We start from the raw sequence: 22,625 nt of genomic DNA on the forward strand, positions 1-22,625 counted from the left end.
TATATTGATTAATTACCTCCTACGCATCCATTTATTGACCAAGTTTCCTTACCTTGAATCTTGACAAACTAAAACCAGTGTTGAATCAACAAGTTAAAAAATCTCTCCTAAGGATTTTGTTAGCAAGATTTTGAATTACAAAATTAAAATAATTTGCACGATATCTTGACATGAGGATGTCAGCGGTATCAAGGTACATAGTAATATGATATTGTCTGCTTTACGTATAACTCTTTCTTTTGATTTTACCCAAAAGTCCTCATGAGGTAATTGTCCTTTTCTATATACCCATAATCACCTATTTCCTTAGTCAACGAGGGATTTTGTTTGCCTTCACCTTACAAACCTAACATGAAGAACATTTAAAATTTAGGTCCAGGAGTTTGACCAAGGTACTTTTATTTATATAATTAAATAAAATCTCACTACAAGTATTATTTATGGCTTTTTCGACCGTGTTTTTGCCGATGCATTTGAAACCGTCGGTTGAAGCTCTTTCTCCCGACCACATAAACAAGTTCGGGTTAAATAAGACTTCGCCCGACATTTGTCAAAAACTGTTGGAAGAGGTCATCTTCGCTCGACATTTCATAAAGACAATCGGGATAATTGTTACATCCAAACAATTTTTTAAAAAATAAATAAAACCTCTCTCGACAGTTGTCACACACTAACAGGAGAAGCCAACTTGGCCCAAAGGTTTTCAAACAACATCCGGCGAACTGAATTCCTCCCGAAGGTTTATGCAAAATGGTCGATATAGGAAAAATTGACAAAATAAGCGGTGCCTGTTAAGTTTTCTAATCACCCTCTTCAAAACACAAGTTTTCTAGTCACTGCTAACATCACATACTTTGTCAAATGACATTTCATGCCCCTCCTTACTTTTTTTTTCTCTTCCAGACTCCATCTCTTCTCTCTCTCCTCCTCTTTCCTCCATTTATTAGATTTGCTTGATATTCTCCATGATTTCTACACAACACACACCAGTTTTTGGCGTCTTTGCTAGGAATTCAACGAGTGGAGGTCCCGTTCGGTTGTCGTCCGCTGCTTCCATCCCGAGCTCTTGCGCCTCCCTGGTGGCCTCTCCGGCAACATTGTTGAACGATGACAACATTGCCGGCGGCGAGAAAGAGGGAGAGAATAATTTGCATATGAAATAAGATAAAAATTTCCTTATTATTTTTCCCAACTCTTTCCCCCTCTCTTCTAAAATCAAATTTTCAAGATTTTAAAAACTTTCCTTCTATATCTCTTGCACGTCCCTATACGGACTATCTTCTTCTCCATGAAACCAAAACCAAATGTGTCGAGGAGGGAGGGGAGAGGAGAGAGGGGAGAGAAGAGAGAGGGACAAAGCGAGAACGAGAGAACGAGAGCGACGTCATCGATAGAGTGAGATCGAGAAGGACAGAGCGAGATCGAGAAAGACGAGATCGAGAAGGAGAGAGCGAGATCGAGAGAGAGGTGAAGAAGTGGTGATAATAACGAAAAAAATGGGATGGTTAGGAAAAAAAAAGGGATTGTTTTCTTTTTCTTTTTTTTTCTTTACTCCACCAAATTGAGTTAAATTAAATTTTAAATTTAGGACTAAAGGAGCAGAGTCATGAGGAAGAGATTAAGGAAAAAACAAGATTTTTTGTTATACTTCTACGATTAAAGGAGGACTACCTAATTAAATTACAAATTTAAATTCTAATCCTAATCAAAATTAGGGGAGATATTAAAGGAGAGATTTATGTTAATTTTTCAAATGATTGGTTTAAATAATTAAAGAGGGAAAAAAACAATTAAGAAAACAAATCTAAATTAAATTTCAAATTTGAATATACTAAAATTAATCAATTATAATTTTAAATTTTAGATAAAAAATCTTCAATGCTTAGTATTTTAAATTTGAGATTTCGTTTTTCTCCATTCCAATTTTTAAAATCGTTTCTCGCTCAATCTCGCTCTCGCTCACTCATCTCTCGTTTTCTCTCTCTCGCTCAATTGTCTCTCTCGCTCAATTCTCTCTCTCTCAAATTTCTCTTATTCAACTCTCTCTCTCTCTATCTCCTTCCCCATCCCATCGTAACTTTCTTCCTCTCCTGAGCCTCTTTCTTTGACGAACGACCTCCCTCGTCGGCTTTGATGCATCCGTCGCCGGTGATTGTTGAAGGTCACGGGAATTATGGAGGCTGCTATTTAAAAAATGGTGAGAGATTTGGTAGAGTAAACAAGAAAAAACTCATGCTTGCGGAAGACATGGAAAAGAGAAAGAGAGAAGAAAAAAATCTGGAAAAGGAGGAAGATGGAGGTATATAGAAGAAATAAATAAAAAGAGAAATAAGAGAGAAAACCTAAAAGGGACGGAAACTAAAAACTTTAGTAGTAGAGTAAGGAGAGGCATGGGAGGTCATTTGGCAAAGTAGGTGATGTCAGCAATGACTAGAAAACTTGTGTTTTGAGAGGAGCGATTAAAAAACTTAAGAGGGCCTCTCAGGAAGCTTATTTTGTCAATTTTCCCATGTATTTTTTAGGGCAAAATACATTTTTGGTCCCTGAAGTTTGAGGTAGGTGTCTACTTAGTCCCTAAAGTTTTAAAATGAATACTTTTTTACCCTGAGGCTTAAGGTAGGTGTCTAATTCATCCCTGAAGTTTCAGAATGTACACTTTTGGTTCTTGAGATTTAAATTAGGTGTCAATTTGGTCCCTGAGGTTTTAAAATGAACACTTTTTGGTCCCTGAAGTTTGAGAAATAGTTCTAAATGGTCTCTAAAAATAATATGTGTCTGGTATGAATGGTGGACGACGACGGAAAAGACGTGGTGGTCGCCGAAAGAGGTAGGAGAAAGAGAGAGGAAGAGATGAGGAGAGGAGAGACAAAGTACCATCACCGACACATATATTATTTAATTAATATAAATTGTCATGTCAGCAACTACAATAAATAATTTAATTGCAATTTGCCACGCCATTTATTAGTTAATTAACAGTAAAAAAAAATCAGGGACCATTTAGAATTATTTCTCAAATTTCAGGGACCAAAAGTGTTCATTTGAAAGCTTTAGGGACCAAGTTGACACCTAATTTAAACCTTAAGGACCAACATGTTAATTTTGAAACTTCAGAGACCAAGTAGACACCTACTCAAACCTCAAGGACAAAACGTGTTCATTTTGAAACTTCAGCGACCAAATAGACACCTACCTCAAACCTGGGACCAAAAATTTATTTTGTCCTATTTTTTAATATGCGTGTTTTAAAATAAGACCTCATCTGACGGTTAGGAAAAACGGTTGGGAGAGGTCACCTTCGCCCACCAAGGCATTTAGTACTTGGATTCAAATTGTAATCCTTTGCCCGTTTTGACAAGTCGTTGGGTGAAGGCAAACCAATACTTTCAAACAATCCTGAGTATTTTTTTGTTTTCTTATTTTCTACAATCTATATCGTGTGATTTATGTTAGTGGATACCAATAACTGGAGTTTGTTGCTTGAACTAAACAACCAGCACAAGACTCGAATTTTAGAACTCAAGATAGGTGGTGTTATGTACAGAGCAATATGACTACATCAAGAGGGACAACCGAGACTATCGACAGGCAGAGTCGGTCCAAGGCACGGAGGTCGGCCCAACAAAGGGTCGACCCCACCTCCATGCCGAGGCACCGAACCCTTCTCGGCCTTAGGTTGAGAAGGTCGCCCTCAGTGCTCTCCTTTTTTCCTCTCGGTCCCTGTTTCAAGTGTGTGGCGTTCGGGCCCCAAAGCCGAGCCTTATACCCGTTCCTCTACCGATGCTGGAGGCATCCCGACCCAAAGCCCACGAATATCAAACCTAGGGTTGGCATCCTGAGAAACCCTAGGGAGGCGAATCAACTAAATAGGAGGGGGTCAACCCTTGAAGGTAAGTCAGAACTACACTTTCAAGTATCTTACTTGTTTAGTAATCTCTCCTTTTGCTAACATAGGCATCAGAGCCAGTGTGACTAAAGTCACACCGGATTAGATTTTGTTTGGTTTTGCAGGTATCCGATCCCGTAATATCCAAATCTTGTGTGTGGAATGAAGTAAGTTGATGTACCAGAATCCAAGTATCAACAAGTGGTATTTCAAGACTCTAAGCGATTTGTCACTGTACTCTCCCAAGAGACCAACCCCTCCCCACGTTTTTTCTCTCACGAATGTATTCATTTCCATAACCTTTCTCCCTTGACTCTACTCTCGTCCACCTTTTCCATATAATATTTTTAATAGTTGAATAATCAGGCCGTTGATTTTTTCTAATGCGCCACTTTATTTTATTTTTCATAATGTGCGGCTCCCCTAAATAACATCATTTTGACTAAAACTCTCCCAAATGATTTCCCCTAATTGATCGCTAAAACCTTTTTTTTTCCTTTACAGCTCAGTTACCATTGTGCGCCCAATGTCATGTGTAACTTACATGATTTAGAACTCATCACTCCCATCATATATTTTCATATCTTAATCTATGGAGCTGATAGTTTTGAAACAATTTTAAAATGTAAAAATTAAAATGAAATTTTTGAAACAATACGAACATATAATTGAAACTTACCTTAATAAGAGCATAATTAAAACTTGTCACATATATCCACCATGGGTACCTTTAATTTTAACAATTATTGTCACAATCATGTTTCTATCTCCATTACAGAAAATTTGTAAAAAAGCGAATTATTTTGAAACAATTTTAAAGGTGAATGGTAAAAATGAAAATTTTTAAATAATAAAAATATAATTGAAACTTAAAATTCAAGTAAGAATGAATTTAACAAAAGTATACCACGTAGATTTTAGATAGCACATAGATGGGTTAGGGGGTATGATTGGGTGGATAGGTGGTATTAACGAGGGAGGACTGAGGATGAAGGGAGTTGCCCCTCTTAACTGTCTTTATATTCAAAAAGTTATATAGAAATATTTTTAAAAAATCCTCTAACTTACCTTCTAAAATTTTCAATACGAGAATATAAGATTTTTCCCGTAGGAAATTTTGTAGTTCCACTTTTTGGAAAATTTTACCTCCACTTTTTTGTACATTAGGATAGAAAATCAATGAAGTTGAAGGAAATTAAAGGTAATGGAGTTTGCCTTCAAAAAATAACAATAATAGTATAATGGAATTGAAATTGAAACTAAAATGGGAGATGTTGATGTTGATGGGAAATTAATCAAGAGTGGGATGGTTGTACATGAAAGAAGAAGAAAATATAATTTTTTAATGGAAGTATAGAGATGTTGATGTTGGTGGTGGTGGGGGTGCACGTCAAATGGGCAGAAGGAAAAGAAAAGGTCCAAGTCACCACCGATAAAAAAAAATTATAATAAAAAAATTGATAAAAAAATTTGGTAGCTGTGTTGACCAAACACTATCATACCTGATACGATCAAGTTGAAATGTTTGGAATTATATAGATGGTGAGGTGTATAGGAGTTAATTAATTAGGAAATTCAAAATGTTGCCACCAACCTATTTCATCATCATCTTTGAACGCGTCCAAAACAAAATAACTGTATTTTTTTTTTCTTTTGAAACCATTGCATTGCATGCTAATTACTAGACAGATACACACATATGTATATTTATATATTCTTTGTAAATTAACTTATTTTAATGTTACCTTGCTGCTAGGCTAAATAAATATAAAATTTATGGCTTAAGTGTATGAATTGAAAATTGAGGGTATAAAACTTTGGAAGGGAAAATAAAAAAAAATCTTGTAATTTAATTAATGTGATGTAATGATTGACAAATTGTTTGATTTGCGGATTTTTTTTTTTAAATGGGGGTGGGAAGCAAAAAATTTTTATGTATTTGATCAAAATACGTCATCTATTTTTTTAAAATTTTAAATATAACACAAATTTTTACTTATATCAATATATCAGATGTAGTATATCAAACACTCATATCAGATGTAGGTCACATACATATTGCACAGACACTCGTATTCGTAGAATATCAGGTGTATATCACATGCATATTGCAAGTATATCAGATACTCATATCAGATATATATCACATACATATATCATTAATTAGATATATTACTATATCATTTTGGTAAAATTGGACATCTGTTCTTTCTTCTATAAAAAGATGCTATATTTGAAAAAAAACTAAATATTATTACTATTTAACTAATTTTACTAAATATTTTTGTCACCCCTACAATTTCTTTTACTCCTGGAATTTGTTAATTAGGCAGAAATGAGTAAATATTTGAGTTGAGAGATGCCAGACAATTATAAGAATATTTTGTACGCGCGTGAGGCTGAGCCGGAGGCGCATGCATTGTGTATATATAAAGTAAGGAAGACTAAGAGGGTTGTGGTGCGTCCATATCGGTCACTGTTGAGGCTGAGGTAGCGAAGGCGAAGCATAGCGGGTGTCGCTACTTGTCAGGTATATATATAAAAATTCCTGTCTCCGCTGTCTATATACCTCCGGCCTTGGGGGATTTTTGTTGTTTGTTTTGTTGTCCAAGAGAAGAGAATAGGCGTAGCAGAGGAAGGTGTATGAATTATGATGGCATGCATATATCATGTTGATGGTATTAGAGTTGCAGGCCAGCAGGGTAGTTGGTTAATTTGACGTATTGTCTTCATACTTTATTCGTGTGTGCAGTGCATAGCTAGATTCGGCGGGATGTGTTTGTCTAAATAGAGAGAGAGAGACAGAGTCAGAGATACAATACAAGTTTTAAATTAAAACACCTTAGCTTGCAAAGTCGATACTCGATAAATTCATTAATTCACTAGTACTTATGGTGTGATTATTAATTATTTGGCAAAAAGTTGAGGTGATCGATCATGTGGAAGCTGAAGGTAGCAGATGGTGGGAATGACCCATACATCTACAGCATGAACAACTTCGTGGGAAGGCAAATATGGGAATTTGACCCAACTGCTGGCACGCCTGAGGAACGTGCCGAGGTCGAACGCCTCCGCAATGATTTCACCAAAAACCGCCTAAGGGGTTTTCCCAGCGCCGACCTCCTATGGCGAACCCAGGTATATTATATCGCTCACTTGCTCTTCATTTTTCATATTATTTTTTTTCCTCTAAAAAAATAAAGAAAAACATGCCAAAAATACTCCCTCCTTCGAATAACTTTTCTTCAACCTCATTATATTTTTAAAATCCCCAAATTTAATTTCTGCGATCAATCCGCGGCCTTCTGCTTGTTCATTGTGGATGAATCCACATCGTCGCCACTAATGCGGGTGGCCATTAATATTCTTAATTGCGCTCCTCACGGCTGAGCTGGCTATCTTTAATTCCCTCCAAACCCGCGCCGTTTGATCTGCAACTGCAACACCTAAGTAATTTCGGAGTCTCAGTTCTACGGGAGTCCAATCGCTTCTCATCAATTCTTTATCTAATCCTTCTCAATTCCAAGTTTCAACTTTCAACCTCCAGAAATCGCTGATTCTTCCCCTCCCTCGCCATCGCTCCACGTCGCTCATCATCGCAAAAGGGACGGAAAGTTCGGAAAAATCATGAAAATCATTGAAATTATGGTAAATTATTTGACTTAATAAATAAGATTTTGAATTTGATTATGGTTTAATTATTCTATAATGGACCACTTTTAATATATTTACATATAAATAACATAGGTAATATTTATATTTAAATATTAATGTCGATGAAAATCTTAAAAAAAAAATTATGAAAGCCATGGAATATGAATATTGATCAAAATTGTTTCAACTAATAAATAAGACATAAATTATAATTAGTTACGGACCAATTTCTAACTATAATATCTAAAAAAATATAAATAATGTTTATATATTTTAATATCGATGTCTATAAAAATTTTGGGAAAATTTTTGGGAAAGATCATGAAATTTAATAGAAATAGATAGAATTTGTGTGAAATATAGTAAATAAGATATTGATTGTTCACTTAATTATGTTATATTTAACTATTTTTTTATGAGTAGGATTAATTTGTAAATATCAATGTTAATGATTATTGTGAAAAGATAATGAAAATATGTCAGTATCAATTAAATTATTGAAATGTTCTTTGTTTTCAAATTTCCACAATTACAAAATTCATTACAAAGTATATACATCAAAATAATATTTTTAAAATTAAAGAAAATAAAAAATAAAAAAAGGTAAACGATTATAATATTTTAATATTATACTTAGTGTGACGTGAGATATGAGAGAGAGGGAAAGGGTTGAGAGAGAACGCCAAAGGGCTGTGGGTTTTTTTTTTTCTTTCCCAATATAACACGAGGAAGTATGGATTTGAATTTATGAACTTTTGGTCCCTCAATTTTAAAACATGTATTAAATAATAGACTATAATAATGGATATAACTCATTGGCACAGTGGAAGGTGGGCCAAAGCCTTCTTACTGGTGCAGGTTCGAGCCCCTCATTGTTGCAATTTTTATTACAAAATTTCTTCCTATGTTTATTGAAAGAATTTTCTTATTTCGTTTTCAAAAAATATAGAAAATGAAAATTTTCCAATTTACTATGTATATAGGTATTGATTTTATTCGTTTAATATATATATATATATATATATATATATAAGTTTTTTATATAAATATGTCATTTAAAAAAAAATTTCTTCCACACTTCTAAATTATTTTCAATTATTTTGAATTTAAGTAAATTACTTCCAATCCTTTCCCCAGAAATTTCAAAACTTACTTTTCTTTTTAATTTATTTGTTGTCATATATATAAGATATTTTTTTTCTATAAACTATAGTATCTACATCTTTTCTTTTTTCTTTATAAATCATCAAAAAAAATTTAATTCAATTGTTTTTATCATATATAATTTTTAATTTGAGTTTTACAAATTCTAAAAAAAATCGGCAATTTAGAGATTAATTGTCTAAATTACCTTTTTTTTCTTTAACATACTCCATATATACTATGAATTTGAGATTATTTTGAAAATGTAGTGTACTAAAAATATATATATAATAGTCAATCAAAAATTTCTCTGGACAAAAATTTGGTATCCTTCAATTTTATATAGAGTCCCCTGAATAAAAATTTTGTAACGTTTTTCAACCATTGAAATTGGTGATATGCTGAATTGAAGTTTAAGGTTATGTTTACTTCAAAAGAACGAGAATGAAGAAATAGGAATCAATTCTTTTATTGTGTTTACTATTGAAATTTGAATCAAATGGTGGAACCCATGCAATTTTTCATTGTCATTCCCTCAAATGGGGCATTCTCATTGTTTTCTTACACCATAATCAATTTTATACTCATTACTTATTTTATGGACCCCACACATTTATTACATTTACTTTTATATTTTTATTATTTCTCTCTCATGTATTAATAAGACCATCACTTTTTATTTAATTGTTTTATATATTTTTTTACTTCATTTTCATTATACTACTAATAATTTTTTTCTTCTAATAAAAATTTATACATCTTTCATTAGTTGATGTGATTTCATTATATAAAATATTAGGAATTTATATTTATTTTTTAATTTTATTTTGTTATTATAATTAAATCAATAGATTTTTTAGAAATAGAATTCATTATTATTAAAATATTATAATAATAAAACTTAATAATATTTTAGATCAAATGACGATGGTTCTAATAAAAAAGGTATTTTAATGGATGTAATTTTATTTTCATTATTCATTATTTATTAATATTAAATAAATTGTTATGATAAAAAAATATTTACTATCAATAATATAGTAATAAAATAAATTAAAATTTATTATTATTATAATTAAAAAATTATTAATTATAATTAATTTGAAATAAGAAAATGATATATACTAGTAATTGTCATATATCTAATTCATATTTAAAAAATTTTAGCAAACAACATCAAATAATTTTGATTCCGATTCTAAAAAATTTTTGATAAACAGCACAATAACATTCTCATTCCGTTTCATTTTCATTTTGGTTGATTCTCAATCTTCCTGATAAGCAAATATGGTCTAAAGGTGTTAGGAATTAGGGATTGGAACTATCCCACGTGGATTGAGTTGATTGTGAAAATCAAGGGTTAGATTTGCTATGAATACCTTTCCTTCACTACATGTTAAAAGAAGTTTTTTTTCTTTTCTTTTCTTTTTTAGTAAATACATGTTAAAGAAGTTGGGCCTTCTTGGACATCATAGGAGCCTAAGGTTTGATTTTTTTTTTTATTAAATGATATCCAGAGGTATTGATATGTCGAATATCTTGATATTTCTAGGTTTTATCGGCATGTGGTCAATATGGGTAGAAAAACAAAATTCTCCACATAATGTATGTCATTTGATATTTTAAATCCTAAAAATTTATATTTCTCTACTTCTTTTAAGTATTTAATATCTACCTTTTAGCTTCTAAAACTAAATAAACTCTTTTTGTTTTTCCTCAAATAAATATATAAACCTTTTGATTTTTTAATAAGTTAATCTATAATTATAATAATGAAAATACGTTGTAGTTTTTTGTTTTTCGTTTTCTTTAACTATTTTAGTGATATGTCCATACCCTCTATAATTGCAAACTTTTATAATTTTTCAGCCAAATTATTTCAACCTGCGGCGAAAATTGAAATATACTAGATATGCTTAACTTAGACGACTAATGCTAAAGAAATTGCCAAACTCGTTTGTAATATATATTTTCTTTTTAAAAGACTTATTTCAAAATTCAAATATATACTAATTTGTTTGGATAGTTTTAGGTTGTGAAGAAGATGGTATACAACTTTTTTTTTTTTTTGAAGATATATATGATATACAAATTCATTTAAAAAAAGGTACGTAGAGGGATAGTAAAGGAGGAGGTGAGCGTTAATTAGTTTATAATGAATTGATTTGAAGAAAAATAGTAATTTGGGTGCAGCTTCTAAGAGAGAAAAATTTCAAACAAAGTATCCCACCAGTGAAGGTTGAAGATGGAGAAGAACTGAGTTACGAAATAGCTTCAGATGCAATGAGGAGAGGGGCATATTTCCTAGCAGCCATACAGGCGAGTGATGGACATTGGCCCAGCGAAACATCCGGCCCTTTATTTTACCTGTGCCCTTTGGTGAGAACTCTCGACTCTTAAAATCTCTATTATAAATTTTTGTTAAATCCCTTATTTTTTATCCTGTAATAAAGTATTTAATGATTCTTTGGGGTTGTGGCAGATAATTTGCATGTACATCATGGGTTTTATGGACACAGTATTCAGCTCAGAGCACAAGAAAGAAATCATGCGTTACATATACAACCATCAGGTAATTAAAAAGTAAAAGTAAATGATTGGATCGGAGGAGCTGGTAGTATAATTTAATTATAATTTTAATAAGATGAAGAGATGATGATGTTTTCAGAATGAAGACGGGGGATGGGGGTTGCACGTAGGTGGTCACAGCAACATGTTTTGCACTACCTTCAATTACATTTCCTTACGCTTACTTGGCGAGGGAGCTGATGTTGAGGCTGTTTGTAGAGGCAGAAACTGGATCCGTGACCACGGCGGTGTCACCTCCATACTTTCATGGGGCAAGACTTGGCTCTCGGTATATATTAAATTATTAATCTTTTCACCTACCTCTTGTATTGTATTAATTGTTTTTACTTGATCAATCGAAGATATTAAACGTGTTCGAGTGGTCTGCCAGCAACCCTATGCCCCCTGAATATTGGATGTTTCCCACTTGGGTTCCCATTCACCCCTGTAAGTCATCTCCTACAAATTATTATTCGTATATACATGCCTTACACGTTGAGTACTTATGATATAATACTACATGCTACTTTGCATGCTGCTCACAGCAAACATGATGTGCTACACGCGAATCACCTACATGCCCATGTCTTACTTGTATGGCAAAAGGTTTCAAGCACCTCTAACGCCTCTTATTTTGCAATTAAGAGACGAACTTCACACCCAGCGCTACCACCAAATTAACTGGAGGAAAGTTCGTCATATGTGCGCTACGGTACACTCGCTACCTTATTTTACATCCCATTACCTACCCCACTATTTTATTAATTGAAAAAGAGAGTATTGAATCTTGTCTTCACCATCATTTTATCATTAAAAAAAAGATTGACCACTCATTAACTTTTTTAAAAAGTCTCTATTTTTCATTTTTATCCGTCAAATATTCAACTATGGTAAGAAAACAGAAAACATTGCTCACGAGAGCTAAGTATATATTTTCCCTTATTAATCATCTCTCTATAATAATAATAATTTATTATTGTTGTTGTTGCAGGAAGACCTGTACTTTCCACACCCCTTTGTCCAAGACCTGATGTGGGACACTCTCTACTTACTGAGTGAACCACTGATGACCCGTTGGCCTTTTAACAAATTGATCCGCCAAAAAGCCCTCAACGAAACTATGAGACATATTCACTACGAGGATGAAAACAGTCGCTATATTACCATTGGCTGTGTCGAAAAGGTTATCCTTCCTTCCACCTTAATTATTATTATTCATCTCTATTTTTAATCAATTCCAGCTCTAAGTAATATATATATATATGAACACATGGTGTTACACACACAGCCCTTGTGCATGCTTGCTTGCTGGGTGGAAGATCCCAATAGTGAGTATGTGAAGAAACATCTTGCTCGAATTCCTGATTATTTATGGATGGCCGAAGATGGCATGAAAATGCAAAGTTTTGGTAGCCAGTCATGGGATGCTGCTCTCGCCATGCAAGCTCTACTTTCTTGTAACATCACCCATGAAATTGGGCCTACCCTCAATAATGGCCATCAATTCATCAACAACTCTCAGGTAATTAATCCTACTTTACCTATATATTCAATTCAATAAAATCCCAAAATTCCCTTATACTACTTCCCACCTTAATTACTTTTGCAATATGTTTATTTCAAATTTAAAAGGTTAGAAACAATCCTCCTGGTGACTACAGAAGTATGTTCCGCTACATGTCTAAAGGATCCTGGACCTTCTCAGACTGTGACCATGGATGGCAAGTTTCTGATTGCACTGCCGAGAACTTGAAGGTGTAGCTACCTAGCTTCTTTTTTCTTTTTCCCTTAATCTCACTCGTGTTTTGAGTTCTGATACCATTTGTGGGTTACATCTTAAAACTAATTGGCAAATAAATGAGTATCCAGTCCCTTGTATATCTCACTTTCATTGATTTGGATCTTTCTACGTATACCATTAATTAATAATATATAATGAACTTTGCAGTGTTGCCTACTTTTGTCGTCACTGCCGCCTGAAATAGTAGGCGAGAAGATGGAACCCGAACGTTTCTACGATGCTGTTAATGTGATACTGAACATGCAGAGCAAAAATGGGGGCCTACCAGCTTGGGAACCAGCCTCTACTTACTATTGGATGGAGGTATACTTTGATAAAGCTAACCATTCGACTACTATTATTATATACGTTTAATTAATTATAATGATTTCCGCTCACCTTTGTCTAATTGTTGTATTCATCTCATGATATCAGTGGCTGAATCCAGTGGAATTTCTTGAAGACCTAATAATTGAGCACCAGTATGATATAGAATTATCAGAAATGAACTTTTTGTTTCCCCTTGGATATATATATTACAGTTGTCGTGGAAACTTTATATTAAAATTAATGAATGTGATTTCAGGCATGTGGAGTGCACCTCATCTGCGTTGCAGGCCATACTCTTGTTCAGGAAACAATACCCCGGCCACAGGAGGAAAGAGATAAATAATTTCATCAACAAGGCCGTTCAGTTTCTTCAGGACATACAATTGCCTGATGGTTCTTGGTATACACATCACAAACAATTTTCTTGTTTAATTTTAACATATATAACAAATTATATCGTCATATATCTTAGCTTAAAGATCACAAGTTAACTTATGGAATATAAAGGTATGGAAATTGGGGAATATGCTACACTTATGGAACATGGTTTGCACTCAAGGCATTGTCAATGGCGGGGAAGACTTACCAGAATTGCGAGGCACTTCGTAAAGGTGCCAATTTTCTACTCAAAATACAGAATCCAGAAGGAGGGTTTGGAGAGAGCTACTTGTCATGTCCTTATAAGGTAAATTGAGACATGCGTGTATATCATCTTGTTGTTTACTCCTAGCTACCTAAATCTAGGTGTATTATATTATGGAAAATATTTAAAGGAATCTTGAATAATGTTAAATATTTATCAATTAAGAGAGAGAAATGCAAAAACAAACATTTTTTTTTTAAATAATGAGTCAGATAAGATTTGATTCTTACTGAGGCAAGTATTTTCCTTTTATTATTGTTTATATTAATTGAATTGTTGTATACATGACACACCAAATAGAGATATATACCGCTAGACGGGAAACGATCAAATCTGGTGCAGACGGCATGGGGTATGATGGGTTTGATATGTGCTGGGCAGGCAAGTGCTCTCTCTCTCTACTACTTTTTTTCATCCCTAAACTCACATAAAGAATGTTTGGGGCAAGCCCATGACACTCTCTCATGCGCGCCGCCGGCCGCTACTGCTGGTTGGACGGGCGGATTGGGGGCGAAAAAGATATCTAAAACTCACATATTTCTCACTTTAATAACAATAATTAATTTCATAACAGGCGGATGTTGACCCCACTCCTATCCATCGTGCTGCCAAGTTGCTGATCAATTCTCAAACTGAAGATGGTGATTTTCCACAAGAGGTAATTGCCCACCGCCATTATTCTTTTTGCTTCTAAAATCCTACGCTAATCAATACACTTAATTATGTCTTTGTATATGTGCAGGAAATTACTGGCGAATTCTTCAAAAATTGCACCTTACACTTTGCAGCATTTAGGGAAGTTTTTCCTGTGATGGCCCTAGGAGAATACCGTAACAAGGTTCCCTTGCCTTCCAAGAAAAAAACAATAAATTCAGCTTTAAATTAACCCTACAAATGGAGAGTATGTAAACTTTTACTATTCAATCGTGTTTAAACGGTCTCATGATAACCTAAAAAAGTTGCGATGCTAATTGTACTTGAGCACAACTTTTGGTAATTTAGTGATGCCGCATTATGTTTCTGATCTTACAACTTGGATGAATATGATACCACAGAATTTATGCCAAAATTAAATGATATGTGATGTATTCAAGTGAAGAGAGTTTTACTGATTCATAGAATAATTGATACAAAATATAATGAAAGCTACTATGACCAACAAATAACCACCTAACTGACTAACATCCTAGTTAAATAAACTTTACAACTAAGATAAAGTTAGGTTATGTGCTGTAAAATATCAAGTAAAAACTAAAAGACGGTAAAATTATTATATTGACCCAACTACTGCGCTGAGATATAATACAATTATTATATTGGATTATTTTGAGTAAACAAAAAGTTAATTGAGAAAAAGGGTGATGTACGTACTATGTTGTCATGTAAACGTATGAGCTAATGTGACATACTTTCCGTTCAGCCTCATCATCGGGCTCGAGGCCTAAAGGCCGATCCAGGTCCAGCCCAAGCCCGATCCAAGCTCTATCTAAGGTCAACGTTTGACCGGCCATGCCCATTTAACCTTCTATTAATTGGATTGGATATGGATATTCATTTTTTAATTTGTGCTAGTCCTGAGTCCGATCCAATATTTATTAATATTTATATTATATAATATTAATGTATTCTTTTATTATTTATTTATTATAAAAAATAAATTAGATATAATAGGCTAGATCTTTTATTTCTCCTCGTACATATTACAAAGAGACTACCACCTCCCAATATCTCATTTAAATAATTGTTTTGAAACGAGGAAACTCTCCAACTTCCCAAATTCAAAATTTAAAATTGTTTTAAACATATCTAATATTTAGGTTGTAATTTTTAAAATTTTTTAATACAAAATTTTCGAATATAATTTCGAATGATGAGGCTGACTTTCCGCTAGACATAATTTCGAATATATATATATATATATATATATATATATATATATAATAAAAGTAATATATTTATAAATATTTAACTAAATACAAAAATGAATGAGGAACTCATTGAGACTCCTTTTACTTATCCGCAATTGTAATCAACTGTAATAAAATTTTTCGTTACCTTTGATGGTGGGACACACCTCTTTGTAATCTCATTAATCTCATTACACTCCTATAACCTCATCAATCTCATTTTATTCGGTAGGCCCCACATATTTATTATATAATATTTACAACTTTTACCATTTCTCTCTCGTCTATTAAAAAGAGAAATGAAGGGTATACTAGTAATTGCAATACTGATTCAGATTCCGATTCTAGATAGTTCTAGTAAACAATATCAAAGGAATTCTGATTACGATTTCAGAAAATTTATAGGAAACAACATCAAAGAAATGACATTCTCATTATTATTGATTTCATTCCACGATTCATTTTCATTACAATTGCAGATAAGTAAACGTGGCCTAAAGTGGACGAAATCAAGACAAGGGTGAGGATTGAAATTCCCTGCAGGGTTGGAAATAGGGAAGAGTTGGAAGACACCTTACTCTCACACTACCCAGAGAAAGAAAGAAACAATTTTTAAAGAGTGAAAAAAAATTCAAATTTTTGTTTTTTTTTTAAATAAATTTAAATGTATTTAAAACAATTGTGAAAATATATAAAGGAATGGTAAGCAAAAGAAGTAAAATTTTCAAAAGCAGAAAACAAAGAAATAACATTGTTATCATGGGAGTTCATTGTCTAGTTATCATTCCTTATGAAATTGCCATTGACATATACCTCCATTTCGAATCCCCTCCCCAATTCAAATTATTACCCACTGACACGTTAAATCTAAAAATTCTGTTGAGTTAAACACCCTGTAATCACGAGTAGGAAAGCTGTAAAATTTTCCTAATTTTAGAATTTAAAGGTTAAAATCTTAAAACAGCTGAAATTTCGATTTCAACTACTGGTGTTGATGGGTGGAGGTAAAAAGAAAGAAACAATAATGGGGTTGCCAGTTGCCATTCAATTATCGATAAGCTTTCTCTGGAACAGAAATGGTTAATTGGTCTAAATCCTCTCCCTTTTGGCAACCTCCCCACCTTCTTCTTCATGACTCCATCACCCATTTCTCAAAAACTTGCAGTACCTTTTGAACCTCTTTCTCCCATTGTTTTCACAAAATTCACTGCTTTTTATTTCTCAAAAGGTAAATTTCTGTTCTTTGCGTAAATTTAATTTTAATTGTATGACACAACTTTTTTTGTTTCTCGATAATCATTCAGCTTTGAAGCAGCTGGAAGAGACTGGATTCATTCTACATGTTCCAAAACAAAGGTCGAAAAGCTGCATAATAATATTCATAGGCAGCTCAGACGTCCCAAATATCAATAATCACATTCTGAATGTCATCCAACAAAGTGAAGGGGCTTCTAAAGGGCCTAAGATATATATCTCAAATATTCGGCAAGTTGACAATATAATTTTTGTTTTATATATCTAATTTATTTTTTGTTTTGTCAATAAGAGTGTTATGTAGGATGGGATGTTAGCAAATTAGAAAGCAGAATGCCAATACTTGAGATTGTTGGCTTTTACAGAAAATGAGAAACAGGCGGAGATGCAAATTGGGCTTCCGACGGATGTAAAGCATGTTGCCCATATTGGTTGGGACGGTCCTTCAATCAATTCTCCAAGCTGGGTAAGATTTTTGTTGGTAAGAGAGAGAGAGAGTTGTGTAATTGGAATTGGAATTGGAATTGGAATTGGTGACTAATTTTTGGATGGGCATGCAGATGAATGAATTTAAAACGCCACCATCGTTTTCTTCATCTGCCCCTTTGTGTCTTCCTGCCCCTGGAGATCATGTGAAGGTGAAGGTGAAAGAGAAGGAGGTTTCTGTGAAATCACGCCAATCCTCAAGTTCAACTGGAAATGCCGCTGCTCCAGTGGACTCCCTGCAGTCTCCGTCTCCAACCACCAAGCCAAGACGCTGTTCCGATCAAAAACACCGCACCCGACGAGGCGAGCCCACCGTGCCAGACATTCCTAGACACGGCCGACGGAAGAAAGCATCAACCAGAACCAAGGCCCAAGCCGAAGTTGCAGAAACATACAAGTCACCATTTTCAGATCCTGGCTCCACCTCCACCTCTGGGACCGGATCCGGATCCATATATGTATCCAACCACACTGCCACTGGTTTTTGTCAGACGCCTTAAAATTCAAATTCAAATTCAACGGATTTACATTCCCGTACCATGCCAGTGTATGTGTTTCTAGACGGCGTGGTCTGGGTAGGGATTCTAAACTAGTTTTACACCCAACCAAAATCTCTCTTCTTATTTCCTACAATTCATCAACTGTACATTTACTCCACTCCCTCTAAAATAATTTAATAATGAAGTGATTGAGCTCTCGGACCAATTCTATATAGATCTAGATGTCAATTACTACTAAGTTAAATTCACGTTGGCTAGATTCATTGTTGTTTGAAAGAATTAGTCAAATTTGATACAAATAAATATCATGGTAGAAATAGGAAAAGTACACTTCAAGAGACTTTAAAAAATAATTTTACACTACTTGATACTTTTTCAAATTTTAGTAGGGAAAAATATTTCTTTCAAGACATTCCCTCATGAAAGTAGTGAAGATCGAAGACAATAAAACAAAGTTATGCAAAACCCTCAAATTCCTTATAAGCCCATACTCAAGATTGCTCCTCGGCATATTCTCATGAGATAACATATTAATCACATCATTTCAAACATTAAGTAAAAAATTAGAAAAGTGCTGGTTTAGTTACCTATTTCTTTCTTCTTCCCTTCTTTTTCTCTCGTTTACTTCGGGGCTTCAGCCTTGACTTCTGTTTTGCAACTTTATTTAATGGCTTCTTCTTGGTAATTGGCAGATTGTGCTTCTTATCCTTTGAAACCAATTGGCTTGTTGTTGTCTGTGGCTTGTCAATGGGATATATTTTTTCATCACGAGATACCTCACTAGTTGTCACCGTGACTTTAATGTTACCACTGTCATACGTCGTCATCTCTACAAAGAAAACCACAAACACCTTCGGATCAAAACTACATGATGTGTAGCTCTGTAACATAGATAACAATCTCATGTTTAATAGCAAAATACTCTCCAGGTTCCAAAGTTTTTACAAAGAAAATTTTGAAGGCTTGAAGACAATGTTGTTAATGTCACTTTTAGCTTCCCTATGAACAAAAATAATGTCTGATCTGATTCTCTAAGATGGACATTTCTTTCTTCCCATAGTATAATGACAGCCGAACTTGTAATTACTTTTATTTCATCATGCTTAGTTGAAGAGACTTGTGTTTAATATGAATTTTTTTGTAAAACACCAGAAATTGGGGCAAATGACTTCTCTTCCTCGTCCTCATCCTCATGATCATCATTCTGCTTGTCAACCGGCCAATCAGCTGGTAGAACACCACCATATAGCACCAGCTCTTTTTCTTCCTTTCTCTGCGAGATAATTTGAGACATTCAGATAATAGTTCCCATATGCTACAGAAAAAAAATATAAAAGGCAGTTTTCTTTCTTGTTTCCTCTGTCAATAATATTTTACACAACTTATGTGATAAAAATACAATATATACATGACTATATAGGACCATTTCAGTTGAAAAATGATTTGATATATGCATAAAAGCGAAAGAGAGAAAAAAATCCCGGATGAAAAGAAAAAGAAACGTTTAGGGGTTCACAATTAAAAGTAACAGAAAATCTACTAGGCAGTCTCTCATAACATAAATCACCTCCCTAACCCTCCCTAACTATGGTCATTTGTGGCGATATTATTGTCAAAATCATAAGGCCATTTGAATTTTTCTCAAAGGAACGATCTGACGTTTCCACATTTCAAGAGGTGCCCAAACTTAATTGCATAAGTATGCCTTCTAATTTTGTCATACCAATGAACGTAGAATTAAGTTCAGACATCATTGCTTGCAGATCTGTGAAAGAGAGATAAGTGCAAGTCTCCTAAACACCCGACGTGACCTATGAAACTAAAGATTGAAATGAATTCTTTAACCTTACACATAATTGGTATCTTTAGTTCATAACTAGCCTGATCTCCAGAATCCCCAGGAAATCTTAAACTTGGGACAATCTAAAATCTACCATAAAAGAATTTTCATGTGCAATCCTAAGTTCGGTAAAGGCTAGAAAAGTTGTATTGCTCAGAGACATATTTTTCAAGAGCAGAACAATCATTGTAGTTTCTCCTTCCCTTTTCTTTTTATATCTCTCCAAAGTTAACTTCCCAAGAATAAAAAAGAAATCTGTTTCATCAGTTTTTTTAAGAAAAATAGCACTTTTTTTTAAAACCTTTTTGCGTAATTTGATGCGCTTCCTCTTGCTGCTTCTCTGCTTCCTTTCTCCTCTTCTTCTTCCTCTTATGAAATCCAGTTACATAGTCACTAAGGAAAATCCAAGCCAAAATCAGATTCAAAAACAAAAGTTAACTAGAAATCAATACCAAAAAAAAATTTCCAAATTAACCGATTTATCAAATTTACGGTTACCGCAAGTCTTTCTCATTGAAAGACACTGAAAGAGCTTTGTTCCTGAGAGCTCTCTTCTTTATGTGGGAACCACAAAGCTGTGCAAGCTCACCTCCTTCGTCCCCTTCGTTCTCCACCATCGCACCGCCGTCTCTGCTTCACTTTTACTCTGGTTCGAGGCTCGCCGGCGGACATCTAAAATTAAGCGGGACGGATGATTGGGTCAGTGGGGTGGGCTTCAAATCTCGAATGTAATCGAGATGAATTGAGCCCGGCCCAAACTAAATTACACAAACTATCGAAAGAGAATTTTTTTTTTATTTTTTATTTTTAGATAATGTATTAGACGAACCATTTTAGAAACTTATTTATTTAAAAGATTTTTTAAATATCCATTTTGTCCTGATCTATGGGATTTATATTTATTATAAATTATCATATTTTAATTGTAAAATATTTAATTTTTCAAATTTGATGTTACAATCATTAAATTATTGTGACCTCTAAATCAATTATTCTACTCATCTCTTAATTTACTTCTTAAAATATTCTACTAAATAATTTATTTTTATTACAAAATATTTTTTACATCTCACTAATATTCATTGGAATCAGTCGCGGGATTTTACTTCATTTCATTCCAATTTTTGGCTCAATTTCAATATCTTTCCTACATCATCGAACAAAAACAATTATAAAATATATATGACTATAAACCAATAGATTAAACAAACAACCAAATAAAATAACCTCCATAATCAAATAATTCATATGAGATGCTCAATATAGCCACAACCTAAACCAAGCATCAATCTTAACACATATACAACAGAAGATATGATCAATTGAAATTACCATAACCATTCTCAGATAGATCTATATGTTAAATATAAACTATATACGGCTATATCCCAATAACAACCATTCTAACATACACTTATATGAAAATATAAATTATATCCAGCTATAAACTATAAGTGTTTAGTGCAGTATGAAGAATCGATTCACCAAAATCAAGCTTCAAATTAGCAAATTGGATATATACGCGTATATATATCAACAAAATTATATACAAGTATGTTGAGGGACCCACTGTGCACAGCTGACCTGTTCGAGCAATTCCGAGAGGGTCAACCTAACAGGTCGAGACCAAATACTTAGGGAAAAAGCAGGAGCACCAGGGCTTCGTCGTTGAAGGCAAATGAAGGACCGGTCAAACGCACGGACCGAAGGTCACTTAAGGGAGCTCGGTGCAAGCAGGAGAATACCCAGATGGGACAGGTAGCTACCACATTGACCATTATAAATACACCACCACCCAACGAGTCCATGTATGAAAATTTGTCTGAGCTTGAATTCTTGACTGACTTGGACGTCAGAGTGGCCTATTTGTTTTGCAGGTACCTCTGAGGGACTTCGTTCCAAGTAACGCCTACCAACCTCCCAGGTCGTTCTCCGTGCCTTAGCATATGTATGACTCGATAATCACAGTAGTTGAACATAGATTAATCAACCTATTTTTTAAAATAATTTTTAAAATGACAGTGACAATTCCTCCAATTTTGATCTAATGAATATCCCAAAATCACTCACAAAGCACCTCAAAAATCATCCAAAAATGACTAGCATGTGTGCTAGAATTTAACCAAACGTCGAAATAAACATCAAATAAACAAATAATTGAAACAAAAAACGAAATCATGAGCAAAATAATGAAATATTAAAATCTAACCGCCGAATGACTAAATAGAAGTTGAAGGAGGCAATGGCGGTGGCTGTGGACGGTTGTTGTGGGTGTTTGACAACAAGTCTGATAGCGGCTGACGATAATGGAAATAGAAGAAAACGAAGAACACTAAGAAGACGAGGATGGTGACTGCCAAAAATAACAATGAAAAGCGACAATGAAGAAGAATAATGAAGAATACGAAGAAAGAACTAAAAATTGTGAAGTTTTTTTTAGGAAAGTTAAAAAGTGCGTAATTTAGGGATTTAAAACATAAATCGTATAAATCAACCATTTTTCTATTTTGAATTACACATATATAAAAAAAGATATATTGGTAAAATGTTAATGAATTTATGTATTTTAAGACAAAAGTGTAAATTTTTAAGAATAAATTCGTTTGTGTAATTAGTATCTCTAAAGGATCTATT

General features: G+C 33.7%; 2 protein-coding genes across 2 annotated transcripts; one reads left to right on the top strand and one right to left on the bottom strand.

Annotated features, from left to right (window-relative positions):
• The first annotated feature begins 6,265 nt into the window (after positions 1-6,265).
• LOC111024177 (isomultiflorenol synthase) lies at positions 6,266-15,001 on the top strand. The gene is made up of 17 exons (XM_022301789.2): positions 6,266-6,416; positions 6,809-7,024; positions 10,877-11,062; positions 11,166-11,255; positions 11,352-11,540; positions 11,614-11,698; positions 11,797-11,963; positions 12,243-12,434; positions 12,540-12,773; positions 12,884-13,006; positions 13,200-13,355; positions 13,467-13,513; positions 13,618-13,761; positions 13,869-14,046; positions 14,305-14,385; positions 14,579-14,662; positions 14,747-15,001. Exons 2-17 carry the CDS (start codon positions 6,824-6,826, stop codon positions 14,888-14,890), a joined length of 2,301 nt encoding a protein of 766 aa, XP_022157481.1. The 5' UTR covers positions 6,266-6,416; positions 6,809-6,823; the 3' UTR covers positions 14,891-15,001.
• A 3,488-nt stretch (positions 15,002-18,489) lies between these two features.
• On the bottom strand, positions 18,490-20,675 carry LOC111024179 (uncharacterized). Its single transcript, XM_022301792.2, has 4 exons — positions 20,490-20,675; positions 20,280-20,384; positions 19,301-19,422; positions 18,490-18,980 (listed from the first exon to the last, which is right to left on the bottom strand). Exons 1-4 carry the CDS (start codon positions 20,606-20,608, stop codon positions 18,739-18,741), a joined length of 588 nt encoding a protein of 195 aa, XP_022157484.1. The 5' UTR covers positions 20,609-20,675; the 3' UTR covers positions 18,490-18,738.
• Positions 20,676-22,625: the final 1,950 nt, after the last annotated feature.

This window comes from Momordica charantia, assembly GCF_013281855.1.
Source record: "Momordica charantia cultivar OHB3-1 chromosome 9 unlocalized genomic scaffold, Mcharantia_2.0 BLBB01000009.1, whole genome shotgun sequence".
Lineage (NCBI taxonomy): Eukaryota > Viridiplantae > Streptophyta > Magnoliopsida > Cucurbitales > Cucurbitaceae > Momordica > Momordica charantia.